Raw genomic sequence first — 26,874 nt, 5'->3', positions numbered from 1 at the left:
CCCCACACCCCCCTTAAGAATCTCTGCAGCCAGAAGTGCTATAGAGGCAATCTCCCAAAGCCCCCTGTCTCTGCTCGCCCCCACTCCACCCCCACCCCCCGCAGTCCCCCCTCTTCGAAACTCCAGTGGGCTTGTGGGTGGCTCCATTGGCTGTCTGCAGTCACCTGACCAACCCTGGCTGCTCTTTGGGATGGGGCTGCAGCCTCGAATTGATGACTGGCTGCTCATTCCAGCCCAACCTGCCGGAGCATCAGACCTCTCCATCCCTTCCTCCCGGCAGCGCTATCCTTTATATTGCCTCCTCCTCCTCCCCCTCACACCGTCCTCAGCACATGCACCCCCAGGAGGACCCATCTGGGGAGGGGGAGCACACGATGCCCGACACTGCATCACCCATCAGCGCCTTCTGAGCCCATGCTGGACGGCACACATCTCGGGCATTCGAGCTTTACTCAGTTCATTTTTGGTATTTTAGGATTGTCCAAGGTTGCCCTGTCGGCATCCAGTCAGAAAAGAAACGACCCCAATGTCGGTTAAGACAGAAGACGACGAACTGATACCGCTCTAAAGGGGGAGGGGGCGGACCCCTGCAAGAGCCAAAGAATTCCACCTTGTTTGTTATATGTGTGCAGGTTTAGAGATCTTGTGCACACCTCAGGTTGGAAGATGACGGGATAGTGACTAGGTCGGTGACATCTTTGCATGTTTTGGTTCTTGCCCCTGGCATCGTGTCGACGCCTGCGATGCACCTATTGCAGCTCAGAGAGAAACTGTCCAGGATGCGGCGCTGAGCAGGACGCAGGGAGGCAGGAGGGCTGCATTGGATTCCCACTCGGTCTTCTTGTCTGTGATCTGTTCGTTTGGCTCCGTCCAGATCTTGGTCCTCTTGCCCCCCTGGACGAGGGAGCATGCCAGCAGCCACCCCTGTCACCGTGACCACTGCCCCCCGCCTATGAGTCTGAGCTGACCTGCAGCCGCTCCATGGGATGTGATGTGGAGCGCCTGCCGCACCCCTTCTCTTTCCCCAGCGCATCGTAACGCTCGCCCTTTGCTCTTTGCAGGATGGCTCGGTTCGGAGACGAGGTGCCGTCCCGCTATGGCGGGATCAGCGGAGGGGGAGCCGGGGCGGCGGGCGGTGCAGGACGTGGGGGCAGCCGGCAGGGCGGACCGCCGGGGGCCCAAAGGATGTACAAGCAGTCGATGGCGCAGAGAGCACGAACCATGGCCCTCTACAACCCCATCCCTGTCCGCCAGAACTGCTTCACCGTCAACCGCTCCCTCTTCCTCTTCAGCGAGGACAACGTGGTGAGGAAATACGCCAAAAAGATCACCGAATGGCCATATCCTTTTCAGTATAACCTGGTGACGTGGGAGGTAAGGGGGCATGGGGTGGGAGAGGTCACTGGCTTGGAGGGGGCCCATATTAGCCACAGATGGGTTGCTTAGGTAAAAATGCTGGCTGCTCTGGGATTGGGTAAATGTAATGGTTGTGGTTTGGCCTGCAAGGGTGGCAATCAGTCCCTTCAGGACTATGGCCTGCGGTTTGGTTAACGCTTTAGGTTGCGCTTCGAGCTTTGGGAGTTGTGGGATTCGTTGACCCAGTTGGGGCTGGTAAGAAGGGCCATGAGTGGGACGGTGATTTCGAGTCTGCCTTTGGCTTGTGGGTTTGGTAACTCTTAAGGCTGTGCTTCCGGAGGCAGTGGGTTTCCTTGGGCCAGCTGGCTCTTAGAAGGGTGTGGGGTGTCCTTATTGCCACAATGACCGCTCGATATGAGGTTGATTCTGCTGTGAACTGATTTCGGCGAGTTTTGCAGAATGGCTAGAAGCTTGTGCGGTACCAAGAGGGCTGTCTCTTGGGCAGATCGCTGATACATTATTAATCCACGAGCGATTGATGAGCCATTAACTGGTGAGTGGCTGGACGTGATAGAATTCCAACCACCAGAAGAGGCGAGGAGTCTCCAGTAAGGAGGCAGCAACTAGGCCATGAGATGTTTGTGCTCGGCCAGAGCTGACAAGTATTCACTTATTTATCGCTTCCGTTTCAAAAGGTGACTTCATTTAAAATGTGCTGACTTGCGGGTTCGCAGCGAGCGAGGAGGACCGGGGATAGCGGTACAGTGTGCATGCATGGGGGAAAGGGGTGGGAGGTGAGAGCAGCGGAGGAAACGCAGTCTGCGCTAGATTCTTCTCTCACGAGGAGTGATTGGTCCTGAAAATGTGCTAGAGGAAATGCTTGGTTGCTGTATTCGAGGGACGGCCAGGGATCAGATCTCATATTTCTCGGATAAAACAAGAATGGACAGACGGTGTACCCGTTGCTTATTCTCCAGATTAATGCATTTATCGTGTGAATGTACCATACCTCAAATGAAAAACAAAATATGCGATGTACACAAAGATGATCTTTGCCATCCGTGAAATTCTTTCACATGTAATTATGTGTCTGTGGATTTCACAACCTGCTCGTTGTACTGCCTAGTAAATCTCCACCATAGTCTACATAGCCAGCCTGGTGCATAAAACAGGGTCCATTTTGGATACAGTTCCCTTGGACTCATCTAAAGCTTAAAATGTTATGTTCTATTGCTTGAATTTAGCTGAACATTTCTGTACGTTTTTGATGTGCTCATTTTACTCAGCTGCTTTACTATGGCTTACTGAGCCTATGTATGTAGAGACTCGGTTTCCCAGGACGATTTTGTTAGCTTCCTCTCTTTGTGTTATGCATAGTTTCTCTTATTGGATCCACTCGTCCTGATCTAAACATGAGGTCAGGTTTGGCTTACTCAGTCGATCTTGCAGGCCTGGTCTGTGGTGAAACTAGGCTTGGTTCCCTCACATGGCGCATGCCTGGTTTACACATGTGACCAGCCCCTGCGTTTACTATTAGAGCCTTTCTGACCTGGTCGAGGTATGGGTCATGGATTTCATAAGACTTGTCTATATAAGAGTCATGCTTCGTTTTAAAAGTAGGTCTAGGTGGTCTGTATATGAGGTCTGTATATAAGGTCCTGTTTAGTTTTTTAATTTGATATTGCTGATCCAGTTTAAACATGAATGCTTGTTTGATATTACCAATAGATTCAATTGACAATGTTCGGTTTTCATCTTGCATCTAGATGTTTCGATTTATATATTGCAGTGCTTGATGTTTGGAGTGGATCTAGCATGCCTTGTCTATTTGAGAGGTCATGGTTGAGATCACAAGTAGATCTAGCTGGCCTGACATATGTATGGAGTCTTGCTTATATTTCCCAATCAGTCTGGCTAGTCTATACATAAAGTTATGTTTAGTTTCCCCAGGAGATTTTGCTGTCATTCTTTATGTAGGAATTCATGATTACTTTCAACTTTGGATTCCACAAGCCCTACAATAAATGAGGTCATGCCTGGTTTTCCTTCTCGATCAAGCTAATGTGTTTGGGGTGATTGTGTACGTTAAGTCATGCTTGGTTTCCTCCTTAGATACTGCCACTGTAATCTATATAAGGGACATACGCATGTTTCCTTTGTTTCTCATAAGCCTAGTTTAATATATAGGGTTGGGTATATAGCAGGTTTGTCTATTCTTAGATCATGTTTGATTTCTTAAATGCCTCAAACTGACCTTATTTATTTGTTTCTCCATTAGAAGTAGATCTAGTAGGTTAAACAATCCTGGTTTATACACAGGGTCCTTCTCCTTTGGATATACGTGACTTGCTCTTTATATGGTCTCGACTTTATATGGATTCTATTCATTTTCCCATTCATTTTTACTAGCATAGTGCATTTATTGCATTCGATTTACCTGGTCCAGTGTACATATAAGACCTGCATGGATTTTCCTTTTCGTTCCCGCAGGCCTTGTCTGAATACAAGTTTCTGCATGTTTCCTCAATGGATTTAGCTAGCCAGATCTCTAAATGAGGCAAATCGGGGTGTCACAAGCCTACATACTTTGCACATGTGTGTACGTTATCATGCATTGTTTTGCCATTAGATCTTGATGGTATGATCAACAAATGGAGTCCTTCTCAAATGTACTAGTATGTTCTAATGTATTTCTGAGGTCACATTTAGTTTCCATATTAGTTTTATTTGGACTGGTTCTGATCTGAGATTACACAGTTTTCCCTATTAACACTAGCTCACTTAGTCTGGGCATTAGGTTGTGCTCGGTTTCCATCGTTGAGAAGGATGGCTTGGTGCATATCAGAGTTCATAATTAGTTTACAGAATGGGTCCAGCTGACTTGCTCAATACAAGATACCATACTCATGCTTCCCTTTAGAACCTGCTGATCATCTTTATATACAAGGACTTTTTCATTTTACTATTGGATCTTGATGCACTGTCTTTAGATAATTCATGTTCAGCTTACCAATTTCGAACTGTTGATATTGATTATACTTTAAGCCATTTTTGGTTTCCTTATTTAATCTGGCCGGATTGGCCTTCTTCTGAGTACATAGTTTGGTTTGCCTTCGAGTCTCTGTGGCGTGATCTACATATGAAATAATACTTAGATTATTGGAATGATCTAGCTTGCATGGTCTGTATATAAGTTTGTGCTTGCTATCCTTCTAAATCTTGCTGACCTGATGTGTAAATTAGTTCAAGCTTTGTTTACCTAGTGGATGTAGATACCTTGGCCAACTGGATATATGAGATCATGTTCAGTTTCAATTTCGTAGCTAGTTGGCCTAGTCTGAATATGGGGGTCGTACTTGGTTTCCATGCAGGTCTTCCTTGGTTCCTTTACAAGATCTAGACGTTTTGGTCTGTTCATAAAACATCTCTCCAGTTTGATCAAGCTTTTTATGAATTATGTAAGAACTAAGTTAATTTGTTCTATTGTAATCCAGCTGGCCTTGTCTCTTTATAAGATTTCCCCTGTGAATGTAGCTGTTTTTGCTGTAAATGAGAACATTATTAGTTTCTGCATTAGATATTGCTTGCCACATATGTAACACAGTGACAGTCACCAATGTATATTTATAGTTAGGTCAAAGTTTCCATTCAAAAGGCATTTTTTGTTTTGCTAAGAACTTTGGTGCTATTCTACACATCTACTTAAAACTTCCCAAAAAAGGCCCATTCACATCAGCATCTTCCTGGAACATTTGAGTGATCCATCAAGGGAGGCCAAGAAAAAGAAACATTGATTTCCCATGTTAGTTCCCATATGAAACTTTGCTCTCAGGTACTGAAAGAACGGTTCAACAGAATTACACCAAATTTGGTAGACTTAGGAACTATATTCAGAAAGCATGCTGTTAGTTGTAAATTCGCTCAGCAGCTTTCAAGAAATTTGAGTTTAAAGAGGTGCTCCAGATGATAATGAAGGGGTTAAAAAGTTAGACAGTTGGTTTCATCAGTCCTCATGTGGAACTGAATGATCTGATTGGCTGGAGGCAATTGTGAGAAAAATGTTTTAGTCCCCGTTACAGAACTTGGGGACTCTGTCCTCATGTCTTGAAGTTACAGAAAGTAAAAGTATATAAGGTGAGGGATAGGGATACCTTGACCTTCCTGATAGTTATAGGCTGAAGCCCAGAGGGACCCCCGCTCCTTTGGTACTCTTGCAGGACCCTGAACTGTCTTCTCATGATGTACTGTAGTATGCCTGTGGGAGCCTCTGCTCAAGCTTCACCCCCTTGAACCACAGTATTGAGCAAGCTTCACCATGGAAAGCTTGTAAGCTATGACAGTACCATGGGGTGAAACTTCTGCTGCGGGCGGTAATGCGGTAACTGTGAAAAATTTTTAAAAAATATTAACATGCGTAAAATGGGTTGGATGTCTGTGGGTGTATTGGCCTCCCCAGGGGTATTGGTTGCAGAATGTGGCCAACCCTCCACAGCACAAGACCAAAGGCGATGTGCAGTGGGACATTTGACTTAATATAATGAAAAAATCCCAGGGAATTCTCTGAAAAAACAAAGGTTAAAGTGATATTAAAACGTGGTAATATGATCCTCCCTTGTGTTAAAAAAAGGAAATTCAGTTAAAAAAAACAAAAGTCAAAGAGACAGTATAATTTGGTATGGTAATTAGCTCTTAGCTTACGTAAAAAACCCTAGATATTCATTAAAAAACTAAGATTAAAGTGATGTTATAGTTAGGTGTTGTAAACTAACATTTAAAAAATAAAAAAAGTCTGAAATTCCCAAGTTATAGTTTGCTGAGTTAACTATTATTTGTGCCCCTCCTTGCACAACTAATGCCCTCACATATTACATCAGTCACAACATGTTCACTGGCATAATTGACAACATCACTCATTACATCTCAAATGACATAATTGATGACATCCCTGATGGCGTGAAGCAGTCTGTGTGATACCATGCTATAGGACTTGAAATAATTCAATCAGCTACACACCTGGACAATTTTCTGTTTAACTTAAATGGAATACCCTCTTCAAGGCTTCACGTGACCAGAAATTTTAAGCCATCTGGTTGACAGATATACATCTGCTACTGAAAAGACGCCTTCTGTCAGACCCCAGGTACAATCCTCTATTGTTTAGTAAAATACACTAAACAGATTCCGAAGAAAGGCACAATTGCATACAGCCTTAGAGCCATGCTAACAAAGTAATTGTGAGATAAACCACCTCTAAGTGGGACACCCCTACATTCTGCATTATTCAGAAATGTGTAATTCCTCAACATTTTCAGAAAAGTTCTGGAAATAAACACCTGCACATTATAAACATCCTTGTCACACAGAATCTGTCTGTAGCACTGTATTACAACTATTTAATGGGGACAGGCACACTGATATTCACTTTTGGATAATCTATTACCAATAGAATTTTTTGTCTTTTTCATACATTTTTGAAACAGGCTTTGGTTTTAAGCCTCAATCTACTTCCAAACATACCTTTGCAATCTACATTAGATGCATGCAGCCTTTACCTTCTTTAACCTGGAGTAATACTTGAACCCCAGACTTTAGTGATTTGTATACTGAGCACCAATTAACTTTCAACAAGCACAATCATACTTGGCTTTCTGGCTTGTAATATTTCCATGCTTTGGACCCAGTTGCGTACACTCAGTAGTCTATCCTGCATATTCAGTAGTTTATGCTGCATATGACAATGGTGTTATCAGTCATGTCATCAAAGATGTTATTTAAGATGTCTTCAATGATGTCATCAATAATGTCATTTAACATATTATGAATGATCTAGTATGTGAAGTCATAAGCAGTGCACCGCAAAGACGCAAGTTATTGTTAGCTCAGTAAGCTATAACTGGGGAATGTCAGTGTTTTTTACTTTTAAGTGTTAGTTTTCATCTCACTTTAACACCTAACTATAACATAATTTTAACCTCTGTTTTTATCAGTGAATTTGTAAGGTTATTTTTTTAACTTAAGCTAAAATCTTATTTACATATCAAACTCTAACGTCAATTTCACCATTGTTTTTTTCAGTGATACGTACCTATATATTTCATGGAAAAAAACAAAGAATAAAGTGACGTTATAGTTAGGTATAAGGATGAATTATGAGCTACTGCCCCCATTCTGTACTGGCCTTCGTCTAGGCTCTGCACCCATCCCAGCAAAAATGGCCAACCCACATTCTTGTCTCTTTTTTACAATTTTAACATGTCATAAGTGATGTAATATGAGGTCATAATCAAGGACCTGACAAGGGAAGAAGTTACAGTTTTTTCACTAAACTATAACTGGTGTAATTCAGTGTTTTTTGTTTTTATTTTAACATTAGCTTATGTCTCATTTCCACACCTAACTATAATGCCACTGTGACCTTTGATTATTTTAGGGAATCTTGGAGGTTTAAAAAAAAACTTTATAAAAAAATGTTGCCCAACAGATAACTCAGCCCTTCTGTGCCCAAGTGAATGCCATGTTCTGCGGGTGATTGGCTGCATACTTATTGTTTGTAAAAATATATTACTTTATGTTAAAAAACATAGAAATGCACTGAAAAAACAAAGGTTAGTGTGAAGTTATACGTGAAGAAGGTAGTAAGTCTAACATGAGAATAACTTGCACCACCGTGATGCACTACTAATGTCCTCACATATTACATCACTTATGACATCTGAAACCTGTGGTGGTGCAACTTATACTTTTGTCATTTACGTATAAGTGGCACATTTTCCAGGTTTTATGTTTTTTAAATAATAATGCTTTTTCAGTGAATATCTAGGGCTTTTTTTAACATAAGTTAAAATCTTGGGGCCAGATGTAGCAAAGGTTTTTCCCCATTCGGTGTCTATGGGAAAAAGTGTTCGTACATTTGGCCCTTACTACCTTCTTCACGCATCACTGAACTTTAACCTTTAGTTTAACACACATATTATAAATGCAGATACACTACTTGCTATTATTGTTGAGTGTAGGGAAACATGTCCCTCCTCTAGTTCAACAATAAACATCATAAATTGCTTATGGCATTTCATTTTCTCGTGTATTTGTTTTAGCAAAACATACTTAGCCACAACCAGGATGCAAGGGATTACATTTGCGGAGCAAGGTAAAATCACACTGAAGTGTTATCTTGACTGTTAAAATGCTGTTTTCCCTATGTAAAATCTGTGAGGCTCTTTTTGCTTTGCTGAGGTAAGAAACTCAAATTTAGCCTTTGCACTGTAGTAATAAATGTGTTAATGCAATTAGTACAGTTGCTGTAAATAATGTGGTATTGAGTCACATTTGTTTTCACTGCTTACATGTAACTTTGACAGTGATAATGCCAGAGTAGTTATAGTTAGGTCAGGGTATTCATAGGAAAGGAATTATTGGCTTTCTTTATCATTTTGATGCCATTCAACAAATCTGTACAAAACTTAAAAAAGGTCATCCAGTTTGTTTCATTCATGTAAAGTTTGATGGTGATTCATCAAGCGGAGCCAAGAAAAAGGGGGCTCCCAAAACAAAAAATTCCCATCTTAATTCCCATTGAAAGGTTTAATTTGGAATACAGAAATATGTCAGAATTACACAAAATTGGGAAAAAGTTAGAAATTTACTCAGAAAGTGTGCTTTCCTTTGTTTGGTGTAAATCAGTTCAGAGGTTTTTGAGAAATTTGTGTTTAAAGAGGTGCTCGAGTTGATCATGAAGGGGTTAACCTCGAGACAAAGTTAGTGATATCTGAGCCGTTGGTGCAAATGATGCTCTTCTTGGCCATTTTAAAGAGGATTGTCAATCCTGATTGGCTGGCCTCAGCATATACAATCTGTTGTGGCAGCCATTACAGACTCAGAGTCATGGTCCCGGCATTCTGCAAATTAATTACAAAAATAATATAAGGAAACATGGCGAGCACAACAGAAGCATGTAGGGAGATCCCAAAGAGAACCATTTAATTGGATGGCCACAAGATGGACAGCATGTTATAGCAGCCATTACAGGACTCTGTGTGATATTCTCCACTTTGAATGTGTTGTAGTAAAATCTTGTGTTTAAGGATCATAGAAAGGAACATATATGAAGGGTGATAGCAGATTTTAGTCACAATATAAATTGTTAGTCGGTGATACAAGACCAATTTTAGGCATTGTGGTATGTTCTAAGGTAGCATTGGTTTCGACCCACTGGTGAATTGTCAGCTGATTTCTGGTGGTTCGCGAGAGAGCAGTTATTAAAAATGCCTTTACATTTTACATTTATCTTGTAACACTTGCTGTGCTTCAAACGGAGGTCAAATGCTAGGCTACGTCTTCTGACAAATTGCTGCTTATTCTTTTAACATGGAGATTGATGTATACTCTTCTATCTCTGACTGCAAAGTAAGAGGATCTTCTAAAGTGAACTATGTGTCAAACTTGCTGGGATACAGAATGTATGAAAGGCAAGGCCGTAGGATGTCATTTTGCGTAACACAACAAAATGTACATAACTGCAATGAACTGTACACACTTTTCAGAATATATCAGCCGTTAGAAAAGCAAAAACAAAACAATTTTTTTGTAATTGTAAAGTCTGGAAACAAAGATTTTAACAGGCTCAAACCTATTCAAGATACCTTTACTTGGTGTGCAAATGATAATTATTGACTGAAACCTGATTTGCACACTCTATCATGTGAGTGCTATATAGTTCTATCAGTAAAACTATAATTATGTGCAAATAAATTTAGTAACCCTTTCAATGGAAAGTATGTAGTTTGTAAATAAAAGTGCCTATAGGACGATGCAGTAGTAATATATTTGTTACAATATGCTCCAAAAATGCACCACTAGATAAATACTACTCCCTTACCACTCTACTGCTGAATACATTTTCTATCCTTTGTGTGAAGCTAGGACTTTTCATAATCCCTTTGAATTCATTGATGTAACATTGATGTCAGCACCTGCACTCTGAAAATTGTTCCAGCACCGCTGGTGCAAAGGTGATGAACTAAGTCCCAAGTCCAGTTGTAAAACAGCCCATTGCAAGTATTCTCAAGCAGGACGTTCCAGTATTTTTTGGCTGCTGTTTTCTTTAACTTCACAAAGCCATTTCAACAGAGAACGTGCTCACTATGTGTGAGCATATTCAATCATCCCACTTGTTTTTGACTTTAACACATAATTTGAAAAATATGAATGAGGCCTAACAGCAAGATCTGCTGGCTATGCATTTGGGAACCAAGTTTAATTCCTGGTTTTGGCTCTGGACAGATCACTTAATCTTCTGTGGATAAAATGAAAATGACCAATGTATTCTGGTGCTCATGTAAGGTGCTCCAGTGCCCTTGGGAAGTGTTTGTGCTATTTAGAACTACAATCGGGGTGCAAAGTATAGTTAGATGACTGAACTACAAGTGGTGTATTTCAGTGTTTGGGTTCTTAAAATTAGCATTGTTGTTGCTTATTATTTTTCACTAAAAAATGTTTCAGCACAAGGTATAGTTGGGTCACTGATGTATAACTGGTGAATTTCAGTTGTTTTTAGTTTTTAAACATTAGTTTTTATACTATCACATGACCTAACTATAATGTCACTTTAGTCTTTGTGTTTTCAGTGAATTTCTAGGGATTTTTAACCATAAGCTAAAAAGGTATTAGAAGACCTAACTATAACATCACTTTAACCTTGGGTTTTTTCAGTGAATTTTTGTTTTTTTTGTGATGATATTCACCCAAGTCACTGATTAAGCACAGCTTGCCAGGCCCTCGCCCAGACTCCCACAGATGGCAACCTCCTGCATGAGGCAAATCATCCACGAAACCCCACCACACTTTTTTAATATATATTTTTTGCTGCCACAAGTACTGCAGCTGACTCGCTTCTCGCGGTACAGTGAAACAGCTCAAGCTTCCCTTGTTGATGCTTGAGTGGTCTTGCAGTACCACATCTCCTGCAGCAGCCTCACAGTACCACACAGGGGTTGTTCTTGGGTCATGTGGGAGCACAGACACAGCAGGGGCACGAAAAAAAGTTTTTATTTTTTTATTTTGGCCCTGACCATAAGGGCTACAGCACCAAGATACCCGTACTAAGCCCTGTGTATTTTACTTTTTGTTTCTAAATTCAGGACACGAAGATTGAGCCCCTCAGTTCTGTAATGGCTGGTCACAACATTTCTATAGATGTTGTGTTCAGCCAATGAGATTGCTTGGTCCTGGGGGGCTGGTACAGAGCCCACAGTACTGAAGGGGTTGATAGGAAAAAAAGCCCTGATCATCCAGATACTATTATATTTTGCCCTTTAATTTCTCAAAAAAGACTGACCAACACCAAATAAAAAAAAGCACACTTTCCAAATAAAGATCTAGCTTTCTGTCAAATTTGGTATAATGCCCTTCAGCCCTTTTACCTGTTTTGCTTCATAAATTCCAATGAGAATTCTCATTAGAAAAAGGCGTTTTTGGACCCCACTTTTTGTCAGCCCCGCTTGAATGAAGACCCAGAAACTTTCCTGGAATGAGCTTAGGTGGAAGGACCTTTTTCATTTTATGGGGGAAAATTACATGAAAATTTGTCCTTTCCCTGATGGAACGTATGATGGCATCCATGTAACACGCTACAGAGAGGAGATGTGTTGTCCATCTTGGATGTTAGGATTTCATCATCCACACAAATACAGAGGAAATCATTCCTCTCTAAAATTGATGAGACAGTGCAGTGATTCTTTTATATTCTAAAAGAGGAGGACAAAATCCCTTGTGATTGGAATACATTTGGAGTCTTTTTAGGGGGAAAGCTCACTATTTTGAATGACGGTGAGGAGCACAGTGTCTAGAAAGGAGGATTACTTTTGCATACATTATTCAGATATCTGTATGGAATGCAAATCTGAAAGGGACTTATTCTTGTAAAATCCCTTTGGAGTGGAGTCTAGTGGTTACAGTTAATGGATTTTAATGTGGGAGAGTTAATGTTTTTTCACCCTGTGGAAAGTGGTAAAATACCAAGTTAACCACCAACAAGCGTCAATGCTATTCTTAATGTGAATCTGTTGAGATATCTGGATACTATCAAATGGCATTTGTGAATTATATCTTGTATCTGGCAAAATGAGATAGCAGATCAGTACCATTGTAGCGGTGTATCTGATGGCTTTTTAAGTGTCTTCCCCTTTATGTATTATTTGTTGTTATTTCTTACTTTGATGTTTAATTTTATTTTGCGCCGTATTGTGAAGGAATGTTTTTTTTAGATGTATATGTATTTTCTAACAACTCGCACATCTCTAAATTGATCTTGCTGCTGTTTATCTATTCAATTTTGCTCAGATAATAAATTGTTTGCAATCTAAATTGGTTTTATTTCCCCCTACATTGTTGTGGTACTGATTTTGTGAAAACCATGGTATGTTTGTGAAGTGTGTCAAAAGTGACCAAGTGTGTTAGTGTCGTAGTTGCAGGGGCATTCCGCAAGGGGATTCTTTCTGTTGATTACCTTGCTCTGTCCCCTTGGTGTGTGGGGCCTTCTGTGACCTAACACTGTGACTACACAATGACCAACACCACTGTGTTTTATATAGGAGTATATATGTGTGTGTGCGTGTGTGTGTGTGTGTGTGTGTGTTACCCACTGACGGCTGCCAGTGGGTAGTTATGGATAGGCCCATTTTTCCATAGGAAAAGCATTTTTTGTTTTCCTATTAACTTTGGCACAGTTTGATAAATCATCACAAAACCGTCCAAAAAATGTTCTTTCACCTCAACTCTTAACTGGGGGATCTGTCAAGCTGGAGCAGAGAAAAAAGAGAAGGTCCCAAAACATGTTTCCCTCATTCATTTTTCCATAGGAACTTTAGACAATTCTGCAGCCCAAACTGCTAAAAGGCTTTTCACCAGACTTGGCAGAAAGTGAGATCGTGGTCCAGAAATAGTATTTTTGTGCATTAGTGTAAATCCATTCAGTAGTTTTCGAGCAATTAATGCTCACAAACTTTGTATGTATCACACCATGGATGATCTGTGAAGCTGACAGATCTCATGGATAGATCTGATTGGCTACAACCACATTAACAACAATGTGTCGGCAGCCATCTTAGGACTCAGGACTCAGTCACAAGTCTTAAGAAAAGCATTAAGAAAATACATAAAGAGCATGGTTGGACACCCTTAACCTTAGGCCTGGTAGTGGGACCTAGCACGGCTGTAGGGGCCCTGGAGTTCCCCATACTGGCCACAACAAAATAAAGGTGTGGGTTGGCCCAGGTTGGCACTGGGGCACCACTTATATATAAAGAAAACAATTGCTGGTTCCTGCCCGGTCCCATTAAATGGAGATGCTTGCAGGTAGCCAGTGGAATAGCGGGGCCCCGGGACACTCCCACGGCCTACCAGACAAAAAAAAACAGCAGGTGACGCTGGTGAGACCAGGACACTCAGAAATATATTTACAAAAGGAAAGGCTGGCAGAAATCAAGTGCCATGGGCCACAGAGGGGCCCCTGCGCCATCGGAATGAACACTGCCAAGACAAATACCGTAGCACTGTTCCCACCGGTCAGCCCGGCGGGAACAGCATAATACAATGTTCTCACCAGTCAGCCCAATAGGAACATTGTAATACGCTTTGGGTAGCGTCCTCCCCATGTGTTTGGCAGTCGGCTCGACCGACCGCAAAACTTGTAATGAGGGCCTAAGTTTTTCTCTCACTTGGCAGGAGCTTTAAAATTGTCCCACCAAACAAGAGCAAACACTGGTTCACTATATCCCGGGGGTGGGCACTATGGGGCAAATATGGAGCCAGCCATAAGGGGTTGAGTCCCCAGGGCCATTAATGGCTCTTTGAGGGGGGCCGCACAGCCCTCACTCACCATTACAAGTACAGCTGGGCCCAGGGATTGGGGTTCCTGATGCCAAAATGGGCATGTGAGGGGGCCTTCATCCCCCTTAGGTACTGACGGCCAGGCCCCAGGGGGTGGGGTCCTTGGGGCCAAAATCATCCAGGGGGGCCATGTGCACCCCTCCCCCATTTTATAAATAAATAATTCCCTCAGGGGCCTTGCCCACACGGGGGGGCAAAACCATGCCTACTTTTTTAACAAAAAATACCTGCGGATCCACTGTGAATTTGGTAGAATAAAAATAAAAAATGTTGGCCCCCTGTGTGTCTTACCCCCTTTTTTCTCGGCCCTCACTTGACAAATCACCCGAAACTTTTAAGGCAGCAGCAAAAGTGAGTGTCAAACTATTTTAGAAAATTTTCTGAAGATTCGTCAGACAGCATCAAAGGTAAAGGCAAAACAAAAAATGTTTTTCCTATAGTAAAGAGGCCCTGACTATACCCGCTAGCGACTGGCAGTAGGTAATAAATATTTTCTCGAAAAAAAAAAGGTTACAGAGATGTCACACAAGTAGGTTCACATTTTACAAACACAAAACCATAGAAATGTTTTATTCTATTTTCTAACGTCCCTTTGTTTTTTTCAGTGAATTTCGATGTTTTTTTTAACATAAAGAACTATTTAATTAGCCTACAATAATCCAACTGCCTTTGACCATGCACAGCAGTAGGGTGGCCGCAGTGCCAGGTCTATGGCCATGCCCTGTGGCCTGCCCCCACATGCAGCCAACCCTATGCTGCAAACGGCCTTCGGTTGGAGGTTGCAGGGGGTTGGCCACAGGGCCTGGCCTGCAGCCGGGCCCTATGGCCAAAACCCCCCAAAGGCAGCCAGCCTGGGAGGGTTGGCACTCAGCCTCCTTCCTGGTCCCTATATGGCCCGGGGGACCTCATATCCTTTGCCCATAGCTTAATTTATAGAGGACGGGCACGCTGCCACCCTTCCTGGGCTAATATCGGCCCTGGCCATATTATAAAGCAAGAGGAGGCACGGAGCCCCCCTCCCTGGGCTGATTTCTGGCCCTGGGGGCCCATCTCCCAGGCCCAACCATATTAACAAGGGTGAGGGGGACATGCAGCCTCCCCTCCCTGGGCAAATATTGGTCCCAGGGACCCTATCCCCCCGGCTATGTCATTATTAATTGAGGAGAGGGGCTGTGCAGCCCCACTCCCCTGGCCAAATATTGACCCCAGGGACCCCATCCCCCAGGCCCCAGCCACATTATGAAGTGGGCTGGAGGTATGCTGCCCCCCTCCCTGGGCCAAAATTGGCCCCAGGGACCCCATTCCCAGCGGCCCAGCCCTAGAGCCTACCGTGGACACCCACTACATCATTGTTTGGGGCTGCGGGGGGAAGCCCCATTGCCACTGCGGCCTCAGCCGGCTTCCTGCCTCCTGTGGGATCTGGTATTGCTCCCGGCTGCAGGGAGCAGTTAAAAATGCTGCTACCTGCGGGTGGGAGCAATATTTTCATCTGTTTCCCTGCCAGCTTCATAGATGAAAAGTCTACTCCGAGCTGCCCGGAGCATTTTTTCATGTATCTGCCTGTTGGGAGCAAATTTAGTGTTTGCTTTTGCTTGACTGTAGGTTTAAAATTGCTCCCGCCAAGCGAGAACAAACACAGGTGTCCCTGCCCTCACCAGTGCATGCATGGAAACTGATACGTCCCAGGAGTGGGAACTCCGGGACATAGCTGGAACCATCCCTGTGGGATATGGTCCCGAGGGCTATAAATTGCTCCTGGAGGGGGGTCTTGTGGCCCTTCTCCCATATGTTTGAATTGCCAGGCCCTGGGGTTCCGGGTCTTTGGAGCCAAAAAAGTCCTGGGGAGGGAGCCATGAGGCACCTCCCCCCTTTTTTTTTTCATGACCGGGCCCAGATAGTGACAGTTCACAGGGCTGAAATCGGCCCAAGACTGGAGGCTGCATGCCCCCCTCTTTTTCATTGTTTTGGCTAGGCCCTGGGTGGTTGGCTGTTCCTGGGACCGAAATCGTACTAGGAGGGGGGCACTATGCCCCCCATCCCTTTCATTGTTTCGGCATGCCACAGGGGGTGGTGGAGAGGGAGGCCAAATGCACCCCCCTCCCCTCCCCAACCCAATTCAAATGAAAAAACAATTGCCTCTGGGAACCTGGCCCACCCAGAGGGCTAATACCAACATGCACGGGAATCCGCACTTGTGTTTTTTTTGTTACATTTTCCCATAGATCCTCAGCAAATTTGTGGAAGGGGGGGGAACGTTTTTGTCCCCTGGCCTGTGGGACTCCACCACCAGGGCTAGGGAATCAGAGTATTCCTACCATGCCACCTTCTTTTTATTTGTTAAAAATATTTTGGCTGAGGCCCAAGTCCCAACATGCTAGTTTAAGTACTGGCAGGCATTCAGATCTCACCATGAGATCTGCCAGATTTGTGGACCCGCCCCATCCCTAGATATATATAAATCTTTTTTCTTTAATAACTGCAAACTACTCAACGGATTTACACCAACTTACAAAAAGCACTCTTTCTGGACCAACATCTAACTTTCAGCAAAATTTGGTGCAGTTCCATTCTACAGTTCGGCCTGTAGTCATGTTCAAAATCCCTGTGTGAATTTGCATGGGGAAAACACATTTTGGGCCACCCGCACCCCTTTTAGTCAGCCCCAGCTTGATGAACCACCCTCAAACATTCAAGCTAGCAGCTGAAGTGAGTGGCAAGCTAGTTTTAAATGTTTTGTGTACATTTGTCAAATAGGACCAAAGGTATAAGTAAAACAAAAAATGCTTTTCCTATGGTAACTAGGTTCTGTGTATAACAGTATAACAACCTACTGGCTATCGTCAGTAGGTGTGTGTATGTGTGTGTGTATATATGTTTCAAACTTGACTCCTTTCATAAATCAAGAAGTCTCAGCACGCCATGTGTTATTTTGCAGTAACGTTGTTCATTTGCAGAGGATTTGTCACAGCGTTTTAGCATGCTCTGTGCCTTTGTCATGACATTGATTGTAAAAAACGTACTACATATATACAAACTGATTGGTGCTTGTTTTTACTGAACACAAAGGACACACAGAAATAACTACATTCATAGCAGCTCCATCTTTGATCGTGTCTAAAGAAAAATTCTAACAATACACAACTATTATCTGATTATTTATACCCAGGTCAATTCAAATGTATAATCAACTATATGATCACACTCATTTGTAATATTCTATGATAACTGCTGATACATTTCCATAATTTTTAAATAATCATGTCAAAATACCAAAAAAAAAACAACAAAAAAAAGCCACAATCCGTTGCTAAATACTGCCTAATTGGGCTTTCCTTTGACACATATATTGCCCCAGTGGGCATTGTTCAGTAGTTTCTTCAAGCCTAATATTCAACTCCTTTCACTTACTTAGCTCATAACTGTTTTCCACGCTTTAACGGACCCACAGCAATAACTGTAAATCAAAAAAAGTCTACCACTGCTGGATGGCGCATTAGCATTTTTTTCCCATGTATTCTGCCTGACGTCTCTGCCACCGTGAGGACATACATACAAAAGTCAAATGTTAAACCCAAAATAAAAATATATATTGAAAACATTTACAACAATCTACTGGGAGCAGCTGGGTGGTTTCTTCTTTTAGACGATTTCAGAGGGGTACAAATAATTCCTCCTCTGTGTTTAAACCAAAAGGTTCTATACTATCCATTTTGAAAGTTTATTGTGATTCCAGCTTTCGTAGCTCTGTTTCCCTATCTCTCCATCTGAGGCTTTTGGGTACATGATCTATTGCATTGTAGGTCTATAAAGTGTGATCCCCTCCGTACATATTATAATAATGGCGGGCAACTGGATAAGTACCATCATTTTTTTTTTACCCGTCGATGTTGTAATATACACTTGTCTAGAGGAAGAGTTGTACTCCCTACATATAGTTTGGGAGCAGGGCCAAAATAGTGCAGAAACCGTGAATTCTGTTCTGCAGTTTAATGATTTCCATATTTTAATTTTTCTTTCAAAAGATGTCTCAATCTGTCATATTCCTTCCATTCTCACACGCCTTACAGTTGAGGTATTTGTGAAAACCTGGAGTAAGTTTAAGCCAAGTGGTCTTCTTGGTAGTCACCTCACTCCTTACTGGGTGATCCTTCATAGATCTAGCTTTTTAAAAAGTGATCTGTGGTCTACTACTAATAGTTCTCCCAATTACAGGGTCGTTCTTGATTAAGTGCCAATGCTTGACTAGTGCTTTCTTTAGCTTTGGATGTCTGTCATTGTATGTTGTAATGACCCTAATAGCATTGGCTCCCTTTGTGCTTTTATCACTTTCCTTCTTGCTGGATCCAAAGTGGATTTCATCCCTCATATGACTGGAGAGTCTTGATTTAGCTAGGGATAAGGTCACCTCCGAGTACCTCCTAGTTTGTAATCCAGGCAGCATGTCCTTCTCCATACTTTCAAATTGGGACTGTGTTCTGCAAATGCATCTTGCACTTAGCAGTTCTCCATACAGGATATTCTGTTTCAGGGTGTCAGGATGGAAGCTGTGGGCATGCAGTGTACTGTTCCCTGCAGTTGATTTCCTGAAGACTGAAGATACCACTCTGGATTGTTGTACCAGATTCTTACATCTAAGAAGTCCAACTGTGTTCTACTCATATTGGATGTGAAATGCAAATTCAACCTGTTCTCATTTATTACCTCAACTAAACGCCTCACTGAGTTCATCTCCTCGCCACAGCAAAAACAGGCCATCTATAAATCTTACCCATAACAGGATTTTGTCTGTCCACTCTTCCATATCAGCACTATGGAGTACCTGCTAATCCCACCAGCCCATATGCAAATTTGCATAGTTGGGGATGAAGGAGGTTCCTATCGTAGTTCCCCTCTCTTGTTGGAACAATTCCCCATTTAAAATGAAAATGGTGTGGGCCAGGCACCACTCTACATTTTGAGCAACATTATTATGTGCATAAAACTTCAAAGATCTTACAGTCAAAAAATGTTGTACTGCTCTTAACTCATCTTGATGACGTATACTAGTAGATAAAGGTGACACACAAAGTCATCATCAGCATGCCTTCTTCCTATGATACATCAAAAATCCTCTTTAGAAACTCCGTGGTGTTCCTAATGTACAATGGGAGAGTATTTACAAGGGGCTGCAAAAAAATGGTCAATATATAAGTGTTCCCAAAGTGACTACGTATTGTGGCTATAATTGGTCCTCCTGGAGGTTTACTAGCATCCTTGTGCACTTTTGGGATGAGATAAAAATAAGGTATTATAGGTTCTTCCACTCTTAAAAAATAATGTTAATTCCAATTAAGCAATTCCGAATCTCTCCATTCAGGCAATTGGCAAAATAAATCACTTTTCACCATGACATACATTTTTCTAGTGATCTTAGAGTAGCATTGGGTATCATTCAATTTCTTATATGCCTCTGCCTTGTATAATGTCTTACTCCATTAAACCACATTGCCCCTTTATCAGAAACCCGAACAACACAATCTTCCCTGGTTGCCCATTTTTCCATAACCTGGTTGAATTTCATGTCTTCATTAGTGTACCCCATCCCCCTCTTACATGCCAGTTGGATTTTCCTCATTTCCATAATCATAGATTCAGAAAACACCTCAAAATTGTCATGCATGCTAGGGGGGACAAATCTAGATTTATATCTAAAATCTGTATTGCCCCTTCATCCAAGTCCAACATTGTCCATAGCTGAGCACTCTCTACCAGGGGTTCTGATTGTTGTTCTTCTTCCCCTCTGACAATAAATCTTTTAAGTCAAATGAATGCACATTTGGGCAGTATTTAACAATGGGTTATGGCTTTTTGAATTTTGTTTTTTGATATTGGTATTTTGACATGATTATTTAAAAAATGATGCAAATGTTTCAGCAGTTATCATACAATATTGCAAATGAGTGTGATCATGTAGCTGATTATATATCTGAATTGACCTGGCTAAGGATCACCAGATAATAGTTATGTATGGCTAGAATTTTTCTTTAGACACATTCAAAGATGGCGCAGTTATGAATGTAGTTATTTTTGTCTGTCCTTTGTGCTCACTAAAAACATACACCTAAGAGTTTGTATATATGTAGTACATGTTTTTAACAATCAATGTCATGACAAAGGCGCAGATTGCCCAGAAACGGGTTAGCAAGTCCTTTGCAAATAAACAAGTTTACTTCAAAATACCACATGGAATGCAGGGACTTCTTGACTTCTGAAAGGAGCAGGGTTTGGAATTTTAAGAAGCGTTGAGTGCTGCGCTGCCTTTGGCCCTGCCAGTGGTCTAGAGCCCGCAGGCAAACGCGCCTAGTGAAGAAGATATATAAATATATATATATATATATATATGTCACCTGTATACATGCCTATGTACACATATATATCTATATATATACCCTCATCAAAAGGTCCTCACAGCCCCACAAGACTAATGGCAATGGTTCGCCTGCCAGCGAGGCACCCAATGGCACTTAAACCAAAGTTAATTTCACTTTTGTTCCGATGTCGGCAGACAGACAATTAGGATCCCAGTCCTCTAGCAGTGGGGTCACAGCTGTCTCCAGGGTCCAGTCCGGGGATAATTCCTTGATCACAATATGACAGTGGATGGCTGACATGTTGGTCTCTTCTCAAATGAAGGCCCATATTTATGAAAAATGATGCACCACAGTGAAAATTACGCTAGCCGGTGCTGGACAGAGTTAGGAAAAATGGCGCCAGTGGGACAAAAATGATGCTAGACAGATTAGCGTCATTTTTTGGTCGCACAAGCAGCCACAAAATTACGCCTGTCCAAGTATGGACAGTAGACATTACCCAAATCACAATGTCCAACACAGGGGACCAGTGTCCCCAGGACAACCCGAACAGAACCAGTGCCAGTTAGGGGGCCACATGTAAGTGGCCCCCAGTGGCACTTTACAGTAAACCACGTATATCTACCTAGGATGGAGTCCCTCCACTTGTAGTGTCCCTGTGGTGTGGGTGGGTGGTGATGCTGGGGGTTGGGGTGGGCTTCTATGTACCCGAAATAGTCACACCATGGTGGACTCCATGGTGTTTCCCTTAGAAAATGTGCCTAACATCACTTTAACGCCTGGTCTGACCAGGTGTTAGAATTTGATGGTAATTGGCCTTTGTGTAATTTTTTGGGTTCACTTCCTAGGTGTGCTTGGTTTTAGCATAGAGAGATAAATATGGCCCTAGAGGGCTAGTGCCATTTTTTGGAAGGGAACGCCTACCTTCCATAACATTGTTGCAATTCGACACAAGGTGCGTTGGTGCTCCCAAAACCTGATGCTAATTCTGATATTTTGACGCTAAACGGGTCTAGCACCAAAATATAAATATGGAGTTAAGTTTGCGCCTCGTTAGTGTAAAAAAAAATGATGCTAAGGTGGTGCAAAGTTTTCATAAATATTGGCCTAAGTTTTGGTTACTGTATAAATACAGGGAGTGCAGAATTATTAGGCAAGTTGTATTTTTGAGGATTAATTTTATTATTGAACAACAACCATGTTCTCAATGAACCCAAAAAACTCATTAATATCAAAGCTGAATATTTTTGGAAGTAGTTTTCAGTTTGTTTTTAGTTTTAGCTATGTTAGGGGGATAGCTGTGTGTGCAGGTGACTATTACTGTGCATAATTATTAGGCAACTTAACAAAAAACAAATATATACCCATTTCAATTATTTATTATTACCAGTGAAACCAAGATAACATCTCAACATTCACAAATATACATTTCTGACATTCAAAAACAAAACAAAAACAAATCAGTGACCAATAGAGCCACCTTTCTTTGCAAGGACACTCAAAAGCCTGCCATCCATGGATTCTGTCAGTGTTTTGATCTGTTCACCATCAACATTGCGTGCAGCAGCAACCACAGCCTCCCAGACACTGTTCAGAGAGGTGTACTGTTTTCCCTCCTTGTAAATCTCACATTTGATGATGGACCACAGGTTCTCAATGGGGTTCAGATCAGGTGAACAAGGAGGCCATGTCATTAGATTTCCTTCTTTTATACCCTTTCTTGCCAGCCACGCTGTGGAGTACTTGGACGCGTGTGATGGAGCATTGTCCTGCATGAAAATCATGTTTTTCTTGAAGGATGCAGACTTCTTCCTGTACGACTGCTTGAAGAAGGTGTCTTCCAGGAACTGGCAGTAGGACTGGGAGTTGAGCTTGACTCCATCCTCAACCCGAAAAGGCCCCACAAGCTCATCTTTGATGATACCAGCCCAAACCAGTACTCCACCTCCACCTTGCTGGCGTCTGAGTCGGACTGGAGCTCTCTGCCCTTTACCAATCCAGCCACGGGCCCATCCATCTGGCCCATCAAGACTCACTCTCATTTCATCAGTCCATAAAACCTTATAAAAATCAGTCTTGAGATATTTCTTGGCCCAGTCTTGACGTTTCAGCTTGTGTGTCTTGTTCAGTGGTGGTCGTCTTTCAGCCTTTCTTACCTTGGACACGTCTCTGAGTATTGCACACCTTGTGCTTTTGGGCACTCCAGTGATGTTGCAGCTCTGAAATATGGCCAAACTGGTGGCAAGTGGCATCGTGGCAGCTGCACGCTTGACTTTTCTCAGTTCATGGGCAGTTATTTTGCGCCTTGGTTTTTCCACACGCTTCTTGCGACCCTGTTGACTATTTTGAATGAAACGCTTGATTGTTCGATGATCACGCTTCAGAAGCTTTGCAATTTTAAGAGTGCTGCATCCCTCTGCAAGATATCTCACTATTTTTGACTTTTCTGAGCCTGTCAAGTCCTTCTTTTGACCCATTTTGCCAAAGGAAAGGAAGTTGCCTAATAATTATGCACACCTGATATAGGGTGTTGATGTCATTAGACCACACCCCTTCTCATTACAGAGATGCACATCACCTAATATGCTTAATTGGTAGTAGGCTTTCGAGCCTATACAGCTTGGAGTAAGACAACATGCATAAAGAGGATGATGTGGTCAAAATACTCATTTGCCTAATAATTCTGCACTCCCTGTATATGTTTGTCAATTATTGAAATTTGGGATAAGAAGAAGTATTCTTTGTTCTTATGGTACAGTAAGAGGAATCAAATGTAATTCTCTTTGATTATTGGACACTATTTTAATGAGATTATGTCATATCAATCGACTCATATGTTATACATGTATGTGGTTTAATTACTATTGTCTTCCTCGCTATGCAGAGTCAATTTACAAGCTCTTTGTATGATTATTCATGCTTAAATATGGCCGCTGTAATAGGCACACATTGTTTTGGGCCTGTTTGTCCTTTTCCTATTTTCACATGAGCACATTGATTGAAGAATGCACGGTTAACTCAGCTCATCACCCGTGAACAAGGCGCTGCAATGCTGAAATGCGTAGGGTGCTGTTCGTCTGTCTTTGCTGACTGATGCCCTCCGTGAGTGCACATGCTTTCCTGAACTGTCTGGAACGTGGTGTATACATATATTTAGTTTTATGGCACCCATAGATAAATGTTATGTTGCCCATTACATGACTCAGCCTCTATGTCTTGAAGAAGTTTTTAAAAACATAAGGAGACAAGGCAGGTACTTATGGGTGGCAACCAGAAGGTAACACCCACTGATTAAAATCAGCGGTACCTTTGTGGAACCCATCTTGGCCTTCTGTGAGGAACCCCAGTACTCCCACAGGAGCCACTTTACACGCTTCCACTTCAGAGTACCATGATAAAGTGTAAGCTTGCCAGGTGAGGCTTGCACCATGCTGCAGTACCATGGGGATAAAAGCTTGAGGGAGGGGTGCCAAGGGAATATCTCAGGACCCGAAAAACCTTAAAAAAATAAAGGGGAGAATATAATGTCGGTTGGACTAAAGGGCAAAACGGAGTGCAGTGGGAGTTGGACGTACACAGAGGTTGGACGACTGGACTGGCCTTTGGCCAGGCCCTCAGGCCAATTCTTACTGCCCACTGCCAAAAGGCATACACAGCTGCGGTTGGCTGCACGTGGATGTTGGCCACAGAACGATGCGCAGCGTGAGTGTTAAACATAGGGATTAGCCACATGTGAGGTGTTGGCAGCATGTGGTGGTTGTGCCTAGGGATTTGGTTGAATTTGAAGGATTGGCTGTTGGTCCAATTTAGAAAAAAATTAAAAAGTACAGGAAATTCACAGAAAAAATTGCAGTGAAGAAAACATAAACACCGAAATACACTAGTTATAGTCTGCCAAAAAACTATAACTTCTGCCCGTATCGTGCATCGCTTATGACCTCACATATTACATTATGTGTTGTTAAAATTGAATAAAAAACAGAAGGGGCAAAAACGTGAATTGGGCGTTTGTTTAGGGAGGTGTGCATGGCCTTGTTGAAAGTCAATGCATGACAGGGGTGTAAGTTATAGGTATTGACTAAACTATAGCTGATGCAATTCGGTGTTTTTTCATGTTTCTTAAGGTTAGCTGAGGTCTCATTCCAACACCTTAATATACACCTAACTAATTGTCCCTTTAAACTTTGTTTTTTTCACTGAATTTCAGTTTTTTTTTTGTCAATGTCACCAGACACCCGAGATGGTGATATAAGGCCATATCACACATTCTGTATTTTGTTTCTTATTACATGGTCATTTTGTGGTAGTTATTTTGAAAAAAAAACGAATATCTTCAAATGTACAAGAAAAATGGGCACTGATTGAATGTATAATATTTCGGTTTACCTTTCGTTAATAAATTGCTGATGTAACAATGGACATTAATGAGAGCCGGAGGATTTAGGTGCTTCTCTCTGTAGCATTTATCACATAATTATGCATTTTAGGCATTTACAACATAATCAGCTTCATAATTTGCGAAAATATGCATCTTTTACAAATTAAATGTTGTTTCTAGATAAAATAGATGAAAATAATATGGCCAGAAAATGTATCATATAATTTGCATATACGTATGTTTGAGGGCTTGTTCACTTTTCAGGGAGATATGGCTAGCCTGGTCTCTTTTTTGGGGTTATTTATTTCGTCTCTTTATTTTGTTCTCTTAATCTATACATGTTATTGGATGTAACGTGACTGGTCTGCATGTGAAGCCATTCTCGATTTTTTTCGTTAGCTCTAGCTTTATTTGAGTCAGTTTGGTTTTCCTCATTGCCTTGATTGCGTTTCTGTACCTAGTGCTCAGTTTCCGTCGTTGATTTCACCATTTTGACCACATATGAGTCCATGATCACCTTCTATAAACTCACTTTAATGACTGATTCGAGATGGCCTGTCCTAAAGGTAAAGACATTCTTGCTTTCCCTTGAGATTCAGCCTCCTTGAATTATTCATAGGGCCGCACTTGGTTTCATATGTATTTCTAGCTGACCTGGCCTATGTAGGAGCGCATTATTGATTTTTCCATTAAATGCAGGCTACCGGGTCCATCTCTCACACGATGCTTGATTTTGAGATTTAATCTCACCATTCTGCTCTATATGCTAGATAATGCTGAAGTACATATGTAGTCAAACGTATTTTCTGGCTGTCCGGTGGGCACTGCCAGCCTGTCCATATTTTAGAGATCTTGTTCATTTAGAGAAGCAGATTTTACTGGCCTAGTATAGATGAGGGCAAGGTAAAGTTTTCAACCTGGTCTATAAATGAAGTCATGATTATCTCCGGCTGGTCTGCCCCATATATGAATTAATGGTTGAGGTCCTGGTAGCTTACAGTTGAATGGATAGCAGGACTTGTTTTTATCCTAAATCAAATGGTCCTAAGGGTCATTTTAATGACATTTTTTAAGGGTAATCTTTGTGAACTAGTCTATATACAAGACCAAGCTTATGTTGTTCTGTGTATCTGGCTGCACTATTCCTTATTTGAGGTTCATTTATATATTATTTCTAATTTTCCGTCTGTTTATGTATACTGTGCTTAGTTTCCACGAGGATCTAGCTCTTCCCTGTATGTGGTCAGGCTTAGATTCAATATTTAATCTTGCTTGTCTTGTATTTTTATATACCCATTAGATCCTATTAATCGATATATGTCTTTTAATTAGTTTCCCAACTAGTTTTATGTGCCCTGTTCTATATTTGAAGGCATGCTCGTGTTCCCCATTACATGCTGAAATGAGATGCATCCTATCGGACCATGTAAACAAAATACAGAAAAAAACAGAGTTTGGCTGAAGGCTAAAAACAAACTGCCCGCCAGATCTGCCACTTCAGATGGGACAGAAGACTCCTTCGCAGACCCTTCACCTAGAACTAATCTGCCTTTTTCACATGAATCAAAATAATGTGCCACTCAGTAATATCTCTGTCGAGCATGATATATATTTTACAGAGGGATTAGCACCAATACTTGTGATTCAAAGAATACAAGATGCACATTTTAATTTATTGAAAACTAGCTAAACATGCTTAATTCACTAAGATACTGACATCTGAACCTTAACTTACTCACACATCGAGCTCAATGAACCACATAGAACCCCCCATAAAAAGGCGTACTACATTCTAAACGAGAACATCTCCATTTGTCCCTTAACCTGTCAAACAATCTGACTATTCAGACACCATAATGTGACAGGTACACCGTTAAAGCAAGGACATACATTTAACAATGTGAC

General features: G+C 41.8%; 1 protein-coding gene across 2 annotated transcripts in view; it reads left to right on the top strand.

Moving 5' to 3' along the window:
- Positions 1-235: 235 nt before the first annotated feature.
- CACNA1A (calcium voltage-gated channel subunit alpha1 A) overlaps positions 236-26,874 on the top strand; it is a 1,156,221-nt gene continuing 1,129,582 nt past the window's right edge. For both annotated transcript variants that reach the window (XM_069230415.1, XM_069230416.1), the window contains exon 1: positions 236-1,340. In XM_069230415.1, the coding sequence (XP_069086516.1) occupies positions 1,063-1,340 (278 nt within the window). In that variant the 5' untranslated portion in view covers positions 236-1,062. The remainder of the gene's footprint in view (positions 1,341-26,874) is intronic.

This window comes from Pleurodeles waltl, chromosome 4_2, assembly GCF_031143425.1.
Source record: "Pleurodeles waltl isolate 20211129_DDA chromosome 4_2, aPleWal1.hap1.20221129, whole genome shotgun sequence".
NCBI classification, from domain to species: Eukaryota; Metazoa; Chordata; class Amphibia; order Caudata; family Salamandridae; genus Pleurodeles; species Pleurodeles waltl.
The sequence above is the reverse complement of the archived record's forward strand: the minus strand, read 5'-3'. Positions and strand labels throughout refer to the sequence as shown.